The sequence below is a fragment of the Bufo bufo genome, chromosome 6 (assembly GCF_905171765.1).
Source record: "Bufo bufo chromosome 6, aBufBuf1.1, whole genome shotgun sequence".
In the NCBI taxonomy this organism is placed as follows: domain Eukaryota; kingdom Metazoa; phylum Chordata; class Amphibia; order Anura; family Bufonidae; genus Bufo; species Bufo bufo.
The window spans coordinates 192,254,196-192,268,422 of record NC_053394.1 but is presented as its reverse complement, the minus strand read 5'-3'; the positions used below and the strand labels follow the sequence as shown (position 1 = coordinate 192,268,422).

General features: G+C 42.4%; 1 protein-coding gene across 1 annotated transcript in view; it reads right to left on the bottom strand.

Annotated features, from left to right (window-relative positions):
• LOC121003976 (pepsin A-like) overlaps positions 1 to 14,227 on the bottom strand; it is a 49,987-nt gene that overhangs the window by 24,425 nt on the left and 11,335 nt on the right. Inside the window, exon 4 of the mRNA XM_040435970.1 lies at positions 12,980 to 13,098. Coding sequence (XP_040291904.1) covers positions 12,980 to 13,098 — 119 coding nt within the window. The remainder of the gene's footprint in view (positions 1 to 12,979; positions 13,099 to 14,227) is intronic.

Genomic DNA, 14,227 nt, shown 5'->3' with positions numbered 1-14,227 from the left:
CTTTTTCCGCACTAATACACGCCAAAAAGGGCTTTAGAACATATAACTGTACCGTTGAACGGCAAACATATTTTTTCTTTTTCCACTATTACATGACAAAAAGGGCTTTAGAACATAACTGCACAGCTGAACGGCAAATATATTTTTATTTTGCTATTATTACACGACAAAAAGGGCTTTAGAACATATAACTGGACCGCTGAACAGCAAATATGATTTTATTTTGCCACTATTAGGCTACTTTCACACTGGCGTTTCTGGGTCCGCTTGTGAGATCCATTTCAGGGCTCTCATAAGCGGCCCAAAACGGATCAGTTTAGCCCCAATGCATTCTGAATGGATCATCCGCCTGATGATTCAGAGCAAAACGGATTCGTCCTGACTTACAATGTAAGTCAATGGGGATGGATCCATTTGCACTGACATAATATGGTGCAATTGAAAACGGATCCGCCTCCCATTGACTTTCAGTGTAAGTCAAAATGGATCTATTTGCATTATCATGCTAAACGGCAAATATATATTTTTCTTTTTCCCACTAATACAAGCCAAAAAATACTTTAGAACATTTAACTGCACCGCACAAGGGCAAATATATTTCCTTGTAATAAACCCTGTTAATGCCTGTATCAAACAGCACTTGCACCCTAATAAGAATGGTTTGCTGGAATTATTGAACTGTATAATGGCAATTTGGATCCCCAGTCAGTGCAGCAAGGTGTAAAAGGACTGTTCCTATTACCCAGGCCCTAACCTCCCCTACTGAACCCTGTTCAACATAAATGCTGTGGAATGATTCCTCCCTATCCTTTCCCTACGCCTTGAATAATCTTTTCCTGCACTTGTAAAAAATTTTTTTTAGCACAATGAAGTTTTTTCTAACACTGTCCCTAGCGCCTGCTGATGTCTCTCCCTGCACTAAGTACACTGGTAAATGGCAGAATCCAAGATGGCTGAGGCTATTTATAGGGTTGTGACATCACAAGGCTGGCTGGCTGCTGATTGGCTGCATGCATGGAATTATTGGTGATCGTGCCTTCCCAGAGTTCCTTGCTCCATGTCCTCATATGTGCAGCAGCAATTTTAAAAATGTGATTTGTTACCATGAAGCGTGAGGAAATTCGGCTTCGGTGCGAATCAATTTTTTTTTTTCAATTTGCTTATCTCTGATAGTGACCATAAACCTAAAAAAAGCAAAATTTAGCCAACTAAGAGAGGCCATTGGCCTAACTAACTGGGACAAAGTCCTCAAAAATAAAAATACAGCCACAAAATGAGATATTTTTAAAAGCATCCTAAACTCTAATTGTGAGAGGTACATACCTTATGGGCATAAAAGGGTAAGGAACAAGAAAATGTGGATAAATAGAATTGTAAAGAAAGCTCTAAATGACAAAAAGAAAGCGTTTAAATCACTAAAACAGGAGGGTAGCGAGGAAGCATTGAAAAACTACGAAGAAAAAAATTGAATATGTAAAAGACGAATAAAGGCAGCCAAACTAGAGACAGGGAGAATCATTGCCAAAGAGAGTAAGACTAACCCTAAAATATTCTTCAATTATATAAATGGTAAAAAGTATAAATCTAAGGGGATGTCAGCCCTTACAGAGTGATGAAGGAAGAGTTGCAGTGACAAAGAGAAAGCAAAGTTATTAAATATTTTTTTGATGGCTGTATTCAGAGGAAAATGCAGTATATAAAAGTAAATTCCCCATTAAAAGTGCCTTGTCCGATCCAGGAAGAAATATAATGGAGTCTTAAAAAGATTAAATTAGACAAGAGAATATTAAGTAATGTCAAAGCCAGACCCTTTTTTTTTATATATATTTAACCACTTCACATCCACCCATAGGATATAAACATCCTATGGGTGGATGTTTATCTCTGAATGGACTTCTGGAACGTCCATTCAGAGATGGCAGCTGCACGCTAATCGTGCAGCTGCCGAGCGGGGAGCCCGCTGTCAGTGATAGCTAGGCAACCCAGAGAGAAGACAGGAACAGTTCTCAGGGGACAGAAAGTATAAAATAATAATAAAAAAAATAAAAAAAATAAAAAAAAAGTGTTTAACCACCTCCCGACCGCCGAACGCACGGATGCGTCCTGGAGGCGGTCGATTCATTCCTCCTGGACGCATCCGTGCGTCATCTCGCAAGATGCGAGATTTCGGTCAGAGCCGGCCCGCGCATGCGCATCGCAGGCCGGCAATAGTTCAAGGAGTATTTCGTCAGCAACCTGCCAGCCAATGATCGTTGCTGGCAGGTTGCTGATTTTTAAAAAATCGAATCAGAAGCCATCTAACACCATATATTTATAAATATAAGGTGTTAAATGGCTTCTCTGCTCCTCTGCTGGTCCTTTTGGTCGGTTGGTTCCAGCAGAGGAGCAGACATGACTGTGAGTACCCACCAAACACTACACTTAGCCCCAGATCACCCCCATCACCCCAATTAACCCCTTGATCGCCCCCCTGTCAATCACCTAGTGAAAGGGAAAAAAGTGATCAGTGTAAACTGTCACTTTTTTTTTCCACTAGTATTGACTGATAGTTTTAGGATAGTTTAGGTCCCTTGGTTAGGTAGTTAGCGTCGGTTAGCGCCCAGCCCACCGCACCGCAGTCACTTATTCGCTGATTAGCGTATAAGTGACTGCGTACTTTTATAGTATCTGTAAGTGATCAAAACTGATCACAATTGTATTAGTGTCACCCTAGCTCGCCCTCCACCCAAAACGCAGTGTTTGCCCGATCAGGCCTGATTGGTTGCCCCACCGCAGTGACAAAACCTTTTTTTTTTTTGATCACTGCACAATCACTTTACAAGCGCTGCGGCGATAAAAAAAATCAGTTTTGATATTTTTTATCAATCGCAGCGGCCTCCGGTACTTCGCTAGCCTCCCATCTGTAAGACAGGCTTGCTTTTTTTCTTGGGTAGTCTCAGGGAATACCCCTAAATTTAGTAGTCCAAATGTCAAACAGGGGGTATTCTTCTGAAGAGGCCTACAGGATTCTAACCCAGTCGGATGAGGAATGGGAACCCTCATCTGACGAATCTAGCGGGTCAGAATATGAACCTGTAGAAAGCAGTGGCAGTCTGACCCAAAGTTCGGACGAGGAGGTTGAGGTCCCTGATAGCACCAGGCGTACCCGGCCCCGTGTCGCTAGACCACAGGTTGTGCAGGATCCGTTTCAAGGGCAGCAGAGTGGGGCTGGCGCTGTCGGATTACGTGGTGAGGCATACACCAGCAGCGCAGCCCATCCTGGACCTAGTACCAGCACTGCCGTACAACATGGTGAAGTGGCGAGCACCAGAAGGGCAGTTGAAGCTGGTACGGTGGCACGTGCAATAGTTACCCCGTCGCAGCCACCGCACAGACAGGCCCGTAGAGCCCCTAGAGTCCCTGAGGTGCTGGCAAACCTTGATTGGCAGTCCCCAACTTCAGCCGCACCTGTAGTTCCCCCTTTCACCGCCCAGTCTGGAGTTCGGGTTGAGACAGCTCAGATCGGTTCGGCACTGGGATTTTTTGAGCTGTTCTTGACTGCGGAGCTCTTGGACTTAGTTGTGGCAGAAACAAATCGGTATGCCACTCAATTTATAGCCGCCAACCCGGGAAGCTTTTATGCCCAGCCTTTCCGGTGGAAACCAGTCCAAGTTTCCGAAATTAAAATTTTTCTGGGCCTTCTCCTGAACATGGGTCTAACCAAAAAGCATGAATTGCGGTCATATTGGTCCACGAACCCGATTCATCACATGCCCATGTTCTCTGCTGCTATGTCCAGGACACGTTTTGAGACCATCCTGCGTTTCCTGCACTTTAGCGACAACACCACCTCCCGTCCCAGAGGCCACCCAGCTTTTGACCGGCTCCACAAAATTCGGCCCCTCATAGACCACTTCAACCAGAAATTTGAAGATTTGTATACCCCTGAGCAAAACATCTGCATAGACGAGTCCCTTATACATTTTACCGGGCGCCTTGGCTTCAAACAATACATCCCAAGCAAGCGCGCCGGGTATGGGGTCAAATTGTATAAGCTCTGTGAAAGGGCCACAGGCTATAACCACAAATTTCGGATCTATGAGGGAAAAGATCAGACCCTGGAGCCGTTCGGTTGCCCTGACTACCTGGGGAGCAGTGGGAAGACAGTCTGGGACTTGGTGTCACCCTTATTTGGCAAGGGGTACCATCTTTATGTGGACAATTTTTACACAAGTGTGCCCCTCTTCAGGCATTTGTTCCTAGAACAGATTGGCTGCTGTGGCACCGTGCGACCTAGTCGCCGGGGCTTCCCCCAACGGCTCGTTACCACCCGTCTTGCAAGGGGGGAGAGGGCTGCCTTGTGTAACCAAGAACTGCTCGCGGTGAAATGGAGAGACAAGCGTGACGTTTACATGCTCTCCTCCATTCACGCAGACACGACAATACAAATAGAACGGGCAACCCGTGTCATTGAAAAGCCCCTCTCAGTCCACGACTATAATGCGCTCATGGGAGGGGTGGACTTCAATGACCAGATGTTGGCTCCTTATTTAGTTTCCCGACGCACCAGACGCTGGTATAAGAAGGTGTCTGTATATTTGATTCAATTGGCTGCCTATAATAGTTTTGTTCTCTACAGTAAGGCTGGGAGAACAGGATCCTTCCTCAAATTTCAGGAAGAGATCATCGAGAACCTCCTGTATCCAGAAGGTTCCGTGGCCCCATCCACCAGTGTAGTGAGCCGTCTACACGAGTGACATTTCCCCAATGTCGTTGCTGGTACCTCAACCCAACCGTCACCCCGAAAAAGATGTTGTGTCTGTAGCAGGAGTGGAATAAGGCGTGACACCCGCTATTTCTGTCCTGACTGCCCTGACCACCCTGCCCTATGCTTAGGGGAGTGTTTCCGGAAGTACCACACACAGGTACACTTAGCATAGGGATTGCATCTCACAGGACAGGCACACAGGGCTATTAGGGCTCTTACACTCACAGCTACTGCAAACCTCTCCTTTCACCTGGGCTAAAGTGCATAATGTACTTCGCCACATCTTTGGTCGATTTGCGCTTTGCACATTGTCCCATGGGGAAGGAGAGGTTTGTCCTATAAAGGTAAAAAAAAAAATAATAATCACCGGTAAGCAAAAAAGTTAACGTTCAGTTGAAAAAGTTAAATAAAGTTTATATGTTCCGTTCAAATTTTATTATAAAGTTAATAAATTTATTGCGTTGCGGCCTGGTTTTTTCTTTTTTGTTTTGTTTTTTTTACCTTCCAGGTGGACCAACCGATCGACTAGCTGCAGCACTGATGTGCATTCTGACAGAAGCATTGCGCTGCTGTCAGATTACACAAAAGTCGGTGTATACGGCGCTGCAAGACGAAATTTCTCCTCTGCAGTAAAAGATACGTTTGCCGAGGCATATGAGCTGAGGAGGCGGCGGTGTTCATATACTTTGGCAAACACTTTGTATATAAAAAATTAAATAAAAAATCCCGGCAAGGATTTATTCATTCACATCGATTGATGTGAATGGAGAAATCTGGTTTGCCAGGGCATACGGGCTAAGTGGGTATGGATGTTGGGCGGAGCTCCTATGTCCTGGCAGACGCCTTTCCCCTCCTTTTTTTTTTTTGGCAGAGATTTTTTCATCCACATTGATCGATGCGAATGAAGAAATCTGTGCCATTCATTTTTTCTTTCAGCCCAGAGGCTGAACGGAAAAAAATAATCTCATTACCCGTATGCTCAATATAAGGAGAATAGCAGAAACTCCTAATGCTGGCCATACATGTAATGATTGCGGAGACCCTCAAATGCCAGGGCAGTACAAACACCCCACAAATGACCCCATTTCGAAAAGAAGACACCCCAAGGTATTCGCTGAGGGGCATATTGAGTCCTTGAAAGATTGAAATTTTTGTCCCAAGTTAGCGGAAAGGGAGACTCTGTGAGAGAACTCGCCATGCCCCTCATTGAATACCTTGGGGTGTCTTCTTTCCAAAATGGGGTCACATGTGGGGTATTTATACTGCCCTGGCATTTTAGGGGCCCTAAAGCGTGAGAAGAAGTCTGGGATCCAAATGTCTAAAAATGCCCTCCTAAAAGGAATTTGGGCCCCTTTGCGCATCTAGGCTGCAAAAAAGTGTCACACATCTAGTATTGCCGTACTCAGGAGAAGTTGGGCAATGTGTTTTGGGGTGTCATTTTACATATACCCATGCTGGGTGAGATAAATATCTCGGTCAAATGCCAACTTTGTATAAAAAAATGGGAAAAGTTGTCGTTTGCCAAGATATTTCTCTCACCCAGCATGGGTATATGTAAAAAGACACCCCAAAACACATTGCCCAACTTCTCCTGAGTACGGCAATACCACATGTGTGACACTTTTTTGCAGCCTAGGTGGGCAAAGGGGCCCACATTCCAAAGAGCACCTTTCGGATTTCACCGGCCATTTTTTACAGATTTTGATTCCAGACTTCTTCTCACGCATTCGGGCCCCTAAAATGCCAGGGCAGTATAACTACCCCACAAGTGACCCCATTTTGGAAAGAAGACACCCCAAGGTATTCCGTGAGGGGCATGGCGAGTTCCTAGAATTTTCTATTTTTTGTCTCAAGTTAGCGGAAAATTATGATTTTTTATTTTTTATTTTTTTCTTACAAAGTCTCATATTCCACTAACTTGTGACAAAAAATAAAAACTTCCATGAACTCACTATGCCCATCACAAAATACCTTGGGGTGTCTTCTTTCCAAAATGGGGTCACTTATGGGGTAGTTATACTGCCCTGGCATTTTAGGGGCCCGAATGCGTGAGAAGTGGTTTGAAATCAAAATCAAAATCTGAAAAAAATGGCCGGTAAAATCCGAAAGGTGCTCTTTGGAATGTGGGCCCCTTTGCCCACCTAGGCTGCAAAAAAGTGTCACACATGTGTCTTTTTACATATACCCATGCTGGGTGAGAGAAATATCTTGGCAAACGACAACTTTTCCCATTTTTTTTATACAAAGTTGGCATTTGACCGAGATATTTATCTCACCCAGCATGGGTATATGTAAAATGACACCCCAAAACACATTGCCCAACTTCTCCTGAGTACGGCAATACCAGATGTGTGACACTTTTTTGTAGCCTAGGTGGGCAAAGGGGCCCACATTCCAAAGAGCACCTTTCGGATTTCACAGGTCATTTTTTACACATCCGAAAGAAGACACCACAAGGTATTTCGTGATGGGCATAGTGAGTTCTTGGAAGTTTTTATTTTTTGTCACAAGTTAGTGGAATATGAGACTTTGTAAGAAAAAAAATTAAAATTAAAAATCATCATTTTCCGCTAACTTGTGACAAAAAATAAAAAGTTCTATGAACTCACTATGCCCATCAGCGAATACCTTAGGGTGTCTACTTTGCGAAATGGGGTCATTTGTGGGGTGTTTGTACTGTCTGGCCATTGTAGAACCTCAGGAAACATGACAGGTGCTCAGAAAGTCAGAGCTGCTTCAAAAAGCGGAAATTCACATTTTTGTACCATTGTTTGTAAACGCTATAACTTTTACCCAAACCATTTTTTTTTTTACCCAAACATTTTTTTTTATCAAAGACATGTAGAACAATAAATTTAGAGAAAAATTGATATATGGATGTCGTTTATTTTTTTAAATTTTACAACTGAAAGTGAAAAATGACATTTTTGTGCAAAAATTTCGATTAATAACAAAAAAAGTAAAAATGTCAGCAGCAATGAAATACCACCAAATGAAAGCTCTATTAGTGAGAAGAAAAGGAGGTAAAATTCATTTGGGTGGTAAGTTGCATGACCGAGCAATAAACGGTGAAAGTAGAAGTGTAAAAAGTGGCCTGGTCATTAAGGGTGTTTAAGGTAGGGGAGCTGAGGTGGCTAAAAAATAAAGATTTCAAATGTAAAAAAAAAAAAAATTCCCCAATTAAGTAATAAAAAAAGTTAAAAATAGAAAAAAAAAAATTAAATAGACATATTTTGTATTGCCGCATCCTTAACGACTGGCTCTATAAATATATCACATGATTCACCCCGTCCGATAAACACTATTAAAAAAAAAAATTCAATAAATGCAATTTTTGTCACCTTACATCACAAAAAGTGCAACTCCAAGTGATCAAAAAGGCGTATGTTCCATAAAATGATACCAATAAAATCGTCACCTCATCCTGCAAAAAATTAGCCCCTACATAAGAAAATCTTAAAAAAAAAAATATATATATATAGCTGTCAGAACATGGTTCAAAAATGTTATTATTGTGTTAAAGTGAAATAAATTAAAAAGTATGTATATTAGGTGTCCGTAACAACCAGCTCTATAAAAATATCACATGACCTAACCTCTCAGGTGAACACCGTAAAAAAATCTAAATAAAAACAGTGCCAAAAAAAGCGATCACAAGTGTCACAAGACTTAACACTCTAAAAATAAATAAAAACTGCTAAAACAACAAATTTTTTGGTCACCTTGCGCCATAAAGTGTAATAATGAATGATCACATAATCATATGTACCCAAAAATGGTACCAATAAAAACATAAACTCTTCTTGCAAAAAATGAGCCCCTGCACAAGACGATCGGCAGAAAAATAAAATAAAATATGGCGTTCTGAAAATGGAGACACAAAAACATAATTATTTTTTCAAAAATGCTTTATTATGTAAAACTTTAACAAACAAAGAAAATAGACATATTTGATATCATTGCGTCTAACAACCTGCTCTATAAAAATAGCCCATCATCTACCAGGTCAGATGAATGTTGTAAAACATAAAAACAGTGCCAAAACGGAAATTTTTTTGGTACCTTGCCTCACAAAAAACATAATATAGAGCAATTAAAAATCATATGTACGCCAAAATATTACCAATAAAACTGGCACCTTATCCCCTAGTTTCCAAAATGGGGTAACTTTTTGGACGTTTCTACTGTAAAAAAGGGGGGCTTCAAATGGGACATGACATCTAAAAACCAGTTCAACAAAATCCGCCATCCAAAAACCATACGGCGCTCCTTTTCTTCTGCGCCCTGCTGTGTGCCCTTACATCAGTTTACCACCATGTGTGGGGTGTTTCTGAAAACCGCAGAATCAGGGTAATAAATATTGAGTTTTCAGACACTTAGTCCTGTTATGACTAAGGAGTAAGTGTCTGAAACACATAAACTGGTGTTGGGTGTGAGGATTTGTCCACAAGTTTTAATTTTGTTAATATAAATAAAGAAACAAGTGACACAACTACATTGAAGTGCTGGAGCTGCGTTTTTTACGACACCAAACTTTGTAAAGTACCTAACACGGAAGAGGACAGTATACTGCTACAGATGGATCTAGAAAGATTGGAGGCTTGGGCCGAGTAGTGGCAGATGAGTTTTAACACTGACAAATATACGGTTATGCACAAGGGAAGGAAGAATATATGTCACTAATACTAACGGTGGTACACTGGATAACACTGACATGGAAAAGGACTTAGAAATTTTAGTAAACAGCAAACTAAGCTATAGAAACCAGTGTCAGGCAGTTGCTGCCAAGTCCAATAGGATAATGGTTGGCATCAAAAGGGGCATAGTCCCGCCACTTTACAAATCACTATTCAGACCACACATGGAGTACTGTGTACAGTTCTGGGCTCCTGTGAACAAAGCAGACATAGCAGAGCTGGAGAGGGTTCACAGAAGAACAACTAAAGTAATAACTGGAGTGGATGGACTACAGTACCCAGAAAGATTATTAAAATTAGAGTTAATCACTTTAGAAAAAAGTAAACTATGTATAAATATATCAGGGGTCAGTGCAGAGATCTCTCCTATTATATATTTATCCCCAGGACTGTAACTGTGACTAGGGGACATCCTCTGCGTCTGGAGAAAAGGAGGTTTCTACACAAACATAGAAGATGATTCTTTACTGTAAGAGCAGTGAGACTATGGAACTCTCTGTCTGAGGAGGTGGTGATGGAGAATTCAATAAAAGAGTTCAAGAGGGGCCTGGATGTATTTATGGAGTGTAATAATATTACAGGTTATAGTTACTAGAGGGGGGGTCTTTGATCCAGGGAATTATCCTGATTGCCTGATCGGAGTTAGAAGAGTGAGGAAAATTGGTTTCTACCTCACAGGGGTTTTCCTCTGGATCAACTTGCAGGATAGCCAGCTGAACTATAAACTATGTTACTATGTTACTAAAGTAATAATAAAAAAAAAAGCTCATAAAAAGTTGCGGTTCACATCACCCACTTTATCTGACTCTATTTTATAAAAAAAACAAATAAGGAGCTCATTCTGAACATCATATTTATCAATGTATTTACACAACACAACTGGTATAAATACATTTGTAAATCCCCCTCCCCCATACATATCCATGCCTGTGGCTTCCCTTAGTGTATTATAAAACCCTTTGCCTGAAACAATCACTAGCAGTGGCGGATTATAATTAGGGCGTTTGGGTCGGCAGCCCACGGGCCCTGTATAGCTGGTGGGCCCAACGCAAACGTCCACAAACTACGGCGGGCACGGGAGCGCATAGTTCCCTGCCCCGCCGACCAATCACCACCATAAGCTTCAAGCCTAGTAGGCCTGAGGCCAATGTGGTGGTAGAAGCCCGGCACGGCGTGCGTGGTGACGTCATTGCGCAGCTTGCGTGATATAGGGGCACGCGCAGGACTTTGACGTACGCGCGCCTGCCTCACCATTCCGTACACAGGTAAGTATTAGCTTATTTTTTTGTGTGTGTGTGGGGGGGCAGAGGAGGACATATTACTACAGGGACTGTCTGGGCAAATGTTTCCATGGGGGAAAATTACTGAATTGGGGGCAGTGTGGGGGAACATTTCTTAATGAAGGGCAGTGTGGTGGCAAATTACCTAATGAAGGGTAGTGTGGGGGCAAATTACTTAATGGATGGCAGTGTGGGGGCAAATTACTTAATTGGGGGCAGTGTAGGGGCAAATTACTTAATTTGGGGCAGTGTGGGGGCAAATTACTTAATGAAGGGCAGTGTGGGGGCAAATTACTTAATGGATGGCAGTGTGGGGGTAAATTACTTAATGAAGGCCAGTGTAGGGGCAAATTACTTAATGAAGGGCAGTGTGGGGGGCAAATTACTTAATGAAGGGCAGTGTCGGGGCAAATTACCTAATGATCGGCAGTGTGGGAGGTTATTTCTTGATGGGGCAGTGTGGGGGCAAATTACTTTGTGGGGGAAAACTACTACATGGGGAACAGTGTGGGGGGAATTAATACATGGGAGGCAGAGTGGAAGAAATTACTGCACGGAGCAGTGTAGGGGAAATTACTGTATGGAGCCACGTGGGGGAAATTACTATATGGGAGCAGTGTGGGGGAAATTACTCTATCTGGTAGTGTGGGGGAAATTACTATATGAGGGCAGTGTGGGGGAAATTACTATATGAGGGCAGTGTGGGGGAAATAACTATATGTGGTAGTGTGGGGGAAATTACTATATGAAGGCAGTGTGGGGGAAATTACTGTATGGAGCAGTGTGTGGAAAATTACTATATGGGGCAATGTGGGGGAAATTAGTATATGGGGGCAGTGTGGGGGAAATTTGTATACGGGCAGTGTGGGGGAAATTACTATATGGGGCAGTGTGGGGGAAATTACTATATGGGGTCAGCGTTACTATTAGGGGACATTATTTCTGGGGACACTATACAGGCATTATTACCTGGAGCACAATATAGGGTGTTATTATAACTGGGTGCACTCTAAGGGTCATTATAATTGCTGTAGACACTACAGGGACCTTTGAGCTAATTTATCAAACTGCTGTAAAGTATGACTGGGTTAGTTACCCATAGCAACAGATTCCACCTTTCATTTTTGACAACTCCTTTGGAAAATGAAAGGTGAAATCTGATTGGTTGCTATGGGCACCTAAGACAGTTCTACTTTACACCAGTTTAATAGATAACCCCACGTTCCTGTGTAACAAACTCTGTAGAGACGAGATGCGGCTGAAAGAATTTGAGTTGGCGTTCTGGGTCAAACGGAGGAGAAGATGAAAGAGAAGATCTAAATGACAGGAGATGTCCCTGAATGTAAGAGGTATGTGGTGTTGTATCCCCCTATATGTAGAGCTGGCTCACTTATGTGACCTGTGTCACATCTTCTCCTCCAAGTCTTTTTTTTATCTTAATCATATGTATTTTAAATAACATTTTAATTTGTCACCTGCAGTCCTATGTAACAGCCCAGATAACAGTGATAACTTTCTGTGTGCAGATAATGTAGTAGATGTTCCATGCAGTTCTATGTAACACCCCACATAACACAATAGTTCACTGTGTTATGTGGGGTGTTACATAGGACTGCAGGTAACATCTATGCTATCTGTACTCAGAGAGTTATGAGATGGTGGGGGTCAGACTCCTGGCACCCCCTCCAATCAGCTGTTTGCGGAGACCGCGATGTTCAGCCTCTTTGCTCCTTACCAAGCACAGCACTGTCCATTTGATAGCACTGTGCTTGGTATTGCAGCTCAGCCCCAATCACTCAGATGGGGCAGAGCTGCACCAGACCATGTAAACAATGTAATATGGCCTAGGAAGAGACTGTGGCGCTTACGAAGCACCGCAGCCTTTTCATACAGAAAAAAAACTTAAACTAAAATGGAGGGGGGGGGGGGCCGGAGTTGGGTAGACAGCCCCGGGCCTATCATGCACTTAATCCGCCCCTGATCACTAGGAGGAGCTCGGTGCATAGGAATTTATACGTTTACTATTGACTGAATGTAAGTTGTAAAAATCTATTTGCACTGAGCTCGCCCTAAATATAGTGTTTTTATGTCGGGAACCGAAGATGCAGTTCACAATTTGCATATTAATAATATACAAACATATGTCATTTTATACAGATATACTGATATTTTTTATGCCAAACATGTCTACCAAACTATTCCCTTATGATATGCTGTATTGACCTTTATCTATTTCAAATTCAATAAAGCCTCACCTGTACAGTGTCATATCCAAGGAAGCCAGTCATACTTCCAGTTCCATACTGGATGGATAAAGGAGTGTTGGTAGCTTGGAATGTGGATGATTTCTGTGGGTTGAACATATGGTGGTTGGCTATGAAAAATAAAAAAAATGTTTTTAGATGTATTTTTGCATGAAAGATACCAAATGATACCAATTACCAAAATGTTTGCAAAAGGGGTTATAGCATGTGTTGGGACATTATGTCTTGGGGATTTTTTTTTTTGATTGCCATAATCATAATGTTTAGTTTTAAGTAGAATATTACAAAGGCGAATGTGAATCTGCTATGCCACTAAACTGATGGTTGGGGCTTTATCCTGGAAGCCCCATTGTCTTCACCCTTTGACCCCCATACAGGGACCTGGACTCCACTACAGGTAAACCAACAGGCCGCTAACTCTTGGAATAGTCTCAGTTTAGTAGCTGCTGACACACAGTGGTCAAGAGGCACCAGTGCAGAGCACTGAGGGATCAGGCAAAACCATAGTCAGGAAACAAGCTGTTGTCAGGGCAGGCATCATACTGAAATCCAGTAAACAGTACAATGGTCCGGGAGGGCAGCACACGGTCTGAAGGAGGAATAGGCAGAGGTCAGCTCATGCAGCGATCAGTCAACTAGAGAAACAGGAAGAGTTTGGTACATGGACAGACAAGATAAAGATGTACCATCGTAGGAAACTAGCTAACTATAACCTATTGCTCAGGCACCTTCCCACAGGGAAAAACGTGGGAAAGGGAACCTGCCACCATGAAAATGCAATGTAAGCTACAGGCAGCAAGTTATAGAGCAGATTTATATATGATGACTATGAAGACTATGAAAATTAAAAGATGCAGCAGAACGAAGGCTAGAGAGGAGTAAAAGCAGTGTGCCTCTGGCAGACCTACCCACCAGAAGGAAGCAGGAAGATGCTGATGGGTACAAGTTGCTGGAGAACAGACAGTGGGGACATGATGATTGCTTCAATGGCTGTACCCATTGGGTGAGGTGAGGCAGGGGTAAGCCATGATAATATAGAGAAATTGATTTCTAGATTCTGTATGTGGTTTAGGCATAATAATATAGGCTTACTAACTAAGCCTATACAATAGTGCCGATGAAGCCATTTATTGGTTAGTGGGACCTCATCGTTGTATTTTTTTTCTTTGAATTTGCTATCGAAAATCTTGAGAGAGATGGCATAAATTGGTTACAAACATTTATAGTCAATGTAGGCAT